Here is a 3,737-nt window from a genome sequence, read left to right as displayed (position 1 = left end):
AAAAAAAAAAAAAAAAAAAAAAAAAAAAGAATGCCTACAGCAGGCATTGTGACTCACCTTTATAATCCCAGCACTTTGGGAAGCCGGGGGGAGCAGATTGCTTGAGCTCACGAGTTCGAGACGAGCACGAGCAACATGGTGAAACCCTGTCTCTACAAAAAATGCAAAACATTAGCCCGGCATGGTGGCGCACACCAGCTACTTGGGAGGCTGAGGTGAGAGGATAGCTTGAGCCCAAGAGGCAGAGGTTTCAGTGACCTGAGATGGCGCCACTGTATTCCAGCCTGTGCAACAGAGTGAGACACTATCTCAAAAAATAAAAAGTGCCTGATATTCAATTTATAGACAGAAAGTAGATTAGAGGTTATCATGGGCTGAGGGGAGTGAGGAGTTAGTGCTTTATGTATACAGAATTTCTGTCTGGGGTGATGGAAACATTTTGAAAATAGTGATGATGGTTGTACAACATTGTGAATGTAATTAATGTAATTCCACTTACTTGTATATTTAAAAATGGTTATAATGGCACATTTTATGCCATATATATTTTTATATATTATATATATATAATATATAAATCCAAACACGTATATCAGTCACATTTTCTTTTTCTGTCTTGACAGACACTTGGGTTGTTACCATATCTTGACTATTGTGAATAATGCCACACTGAACATGGGAATGCAAATATCTCTTCAAGATACTGATTTCATTTCCTTTGGATATATACCTAGTAGTGGGATTGCTGGATCATATGGTCCTTCTATTTTTAATGTTTTGAGGAACCTCTATACCGTTTTCTATAATGGCTGTACTAATCCATATTCCTATCAACAGAGTACAAGCATTCCCTTTTCTCCACACCCTGGTCAACACTTGTGTTTTGTCTTTTTGATAACAGCCATTCTAACCGGTGTGAGATGGTATCTATCTCATTGTGGTTTTGCTTTGCATTTCCCTGATAATTAGTGACGTTGAGCATCTTTTCGTGAACTTGTTGGCCATTTGTATGTCTTTGGGAAAATGTCTATTCAGGTCCTTTGCCTATTTTTTAAATTGGATTACTTGTTTGTTTTTTTTTTGCTGTTGAGTCGTATGAGTTCCTTACGTATAGGAATGCTAGTTATAGCATTGTTTTTAAATGCAGAATCCTGGAACCAATCTGGATGTCTATCAGTTGGATAAGATTTAGTTGCTCCATAACTGTTATGGTACATGTATACTACAGAATAATATGTATGTACTAAAAAGGATGAGTTAGGTCTATCTTTACTAACTTGGGGTGATGTTCATGATATAATTTTTAGGGGAAAAATTCAGTTGCAGAATACAGTATGCAGTGTGATTCTATCTTTCGTAATATATATATATGTGTATGGCTGGGCGTGGTGGCTCATACTGTAATCCCAGCACTTTGGGAGGCTGAGGCAGGCAGATCACAAGGTCAAGATATCAAGACCATCCTGGCCAACATGGTGAAACCCCATCTCTACTAAAAAACCAAAAATTAGCTGGGTGTGATGGCACACGCCTGTGGAGGCTGAGGCAGGAGAATTGCTTGAACCCGAGAGGCAGAGGTTGCAGTGAGCTGAGATCGCGCCACTGCACTCCAGCCTGGCAACAGAGCAAGACTCCGTCTCAAAAAAAAGAAAAAGAAAAAAATGTATGTACGGGCTGGACACAGTGGCTCACACCTGTAATCTCAGCACTTTGGGAGGCCAAGGCAGGCAAATCACCTGAGGTCAGGAATTCAATACCAGCTTGGCCAACAAGGTGAAACCCTGTCTCTACTAAAAATACAAAAATTAGCCCAGTGTGGTGGGGCACGCCCATAGTCCCAGCTACTTGGGAGGCTGAGGCAGGAGAATCACTTGAACCCAGGAGGTGGAGGTTGCAGTGAGCCAAGATTGTGCTGCTGCACTCCAGCCTGGGCGACAGAGCAAGACTACTTCTTACAAAAAAAAGTATGTACATTGTTTATCATCTTTCTCTTCATACTGAGATATGTGTTTGATGAGGGGACTTCGGCCTATCTTGTATTATCTATGCCTAGAACAGTATCTGACACATGGTAGGTACTCAAAGGTTTTTTTAAATTCAATGACTGAATAAATGCTTGTCTATTTTTGTAAGAGCAAGAAGAGGGTGGAAGGGGCCATTCTAAGCTGCTAGTTTTAGTTAACTCTGGGGAAAAGGATAATTGAGAAGGGAGAGAAGATTGTTAACATTTTCTTTATTCTTCTTTGCTTTTTTTTTTCAGTTGTTAACAACAAACATGTTAGTTCTATAATGTAAAAAATCTTAGACTGGCCGCAGTGGCTCACGCTTGTAATTCCAGTATTTTGGGGGGCCAAGGTGAGTGGATCACATGAGGTCAGGAGTTCAAGACCAGCCTGGCCAACATGGTGAAACCCTGTCTCTACCAAAAATACAAAATATTAGCCAGGTGTGGTGGCAGGCCCTTGTAATCCCAGCTACTTGGGAGGATGAGGCAGGAGAACTGCTTGAACCTGGGAGGCAGAGGTTGCAGGGAGCTGAGATCGAGCCACTGCACTCCAGCCTGGGCCGCAGAGTGAGACTCCATCTCAAAAAAAACTTATAATGTGAAAGGGAGAAAAGGAGTATAAGCTATGAATGCCATCACATGGAGAGAGACACTCAACTATTTGTCACATACACTTCTGGATAGAGAAGAGAAAGGGCCAAGACCAGATAGAGCTGTTTGGGGGTCAGAGAAGGCTGTAGGTTAGGGGACTGAGTGGGTGTGGGGAATCTTCTTTTCTTTACATTCAGTTATGTTTCTGAGGACTGACTGCTTTATCCATCTAAAAAGATGTACAAATTTAGAATTGCTCCTTTTGGTTTCAATTATGGGTGCATTCACCACTTGGTGTCTGGAACTATTTCCATTTTGTTGATACTAATGAGTAAGCTATAAATGACTGTCTTCACTCACGTGGTTGCTCTTAGTCACGTGGGACTAGTTCTAACGGGTCCATGATAACGGGTCTGTGTTCTCCGTATAGTATACACACCTTTGGCGAAGAGGCTGAAAGCACGTTGCTTTAGTTACTTGGTACTGGAAAAATCGAGGAGCTGTACCAGAACATAGTTTGATGTAAGCTCCTCGATTGCTGCCTTCTTCATAATAATTAGAAGCAGAAAATATAGTCACAACCTGGTTAAAGAAAAAGAGGGTCAGGTTCACGTAAAATTATTTCTCAAAAAGTCATTCAATAAGGTCAGAAATAGCTCAATTCTTAAAAAGCAAGAATCAAAGAAAGTTCATAAACCCTGCAAATCATCCAAGTCTTATGTGATTTCTATGATTGCATCGGAGGAAAACAAGGCTACTACCCAGTGTCCCCAGGAGCACTAACTCCTGGCCACTCAGCCAACATCCTCAACGCATGGCCCTGCAATCCTGGGTACAATTTTAGTGCCAAATCTCAGAATCCTTTTTAATGTCTGATTTTGCAAATTTTTTTTCCAAGGAGATAAATCCCCTATTTTCTTGTCTTGTAATAGTTGAGCATTCAGAACGAAATTTGTCTGGTATTTCAGGTTTTTTTCTTCTGCCTGGAGCAGAGTGATTTAGAAGGTTCAGGGCCCGAGAAAGTCAGTGCTTTAAGGGCAGAGATACAGTGGCTAGAGGAAGGGACCACGACCATTATCTTGTGAAGGAACTAGCCTTGGGCTGTGGTAGAATATGGGAGGACACTTTTTTTTTTTTTTTT

The 3,737-nt window shown here is 41.1% G+C and overlaps 1 protein-coding gene across 1 annotated transcript in view; it reads right to left on the bottom strand.

Moving 5' to 3' along the window:
• The window catches only part of LOC108523785 (serine/threonine-protein phosphatase with EF-hands 1-like), a gene marked incomplete at its 5' end in the record, with an annotated part of 14,672 nt that overhangs the window by 8,573 nt on the left and 2,362 nt on the right, over positions 1 to 3,737 (bottom strand). Inside the window, one exon of the mRNA XM_017864554.1 lies at positions 3,036 to 3,178. Coding sequence (XP_017720043.1) covers positions 3,036 to 3,178 — 143 coding nt within the window. The remainder of the gene's footprint in view (positions 1 to 3,035; positions 3,179 to 3,737) is intronic.

Source organism: Rhinopithecus bieti, unplaced genomic scaffold (genome assembly GCF_001698545.2).
Source record: "Rhinopithecus bieti isolate Rb0 unplaced genomic scaffold, ASM169854v2 scaffold_76074, whole genome shotgun sequence".
NCBI lineage: Eukaryota > Metazoa > Chordata > Mammalia > Primates > Cercopithecidae > Rhinopithecus > Rhinopithecus bieti.
Note: the sequence above shows the minus strand (reverse complement) of the source record. Positions and strands in the feature narration are given on the sequence as shown.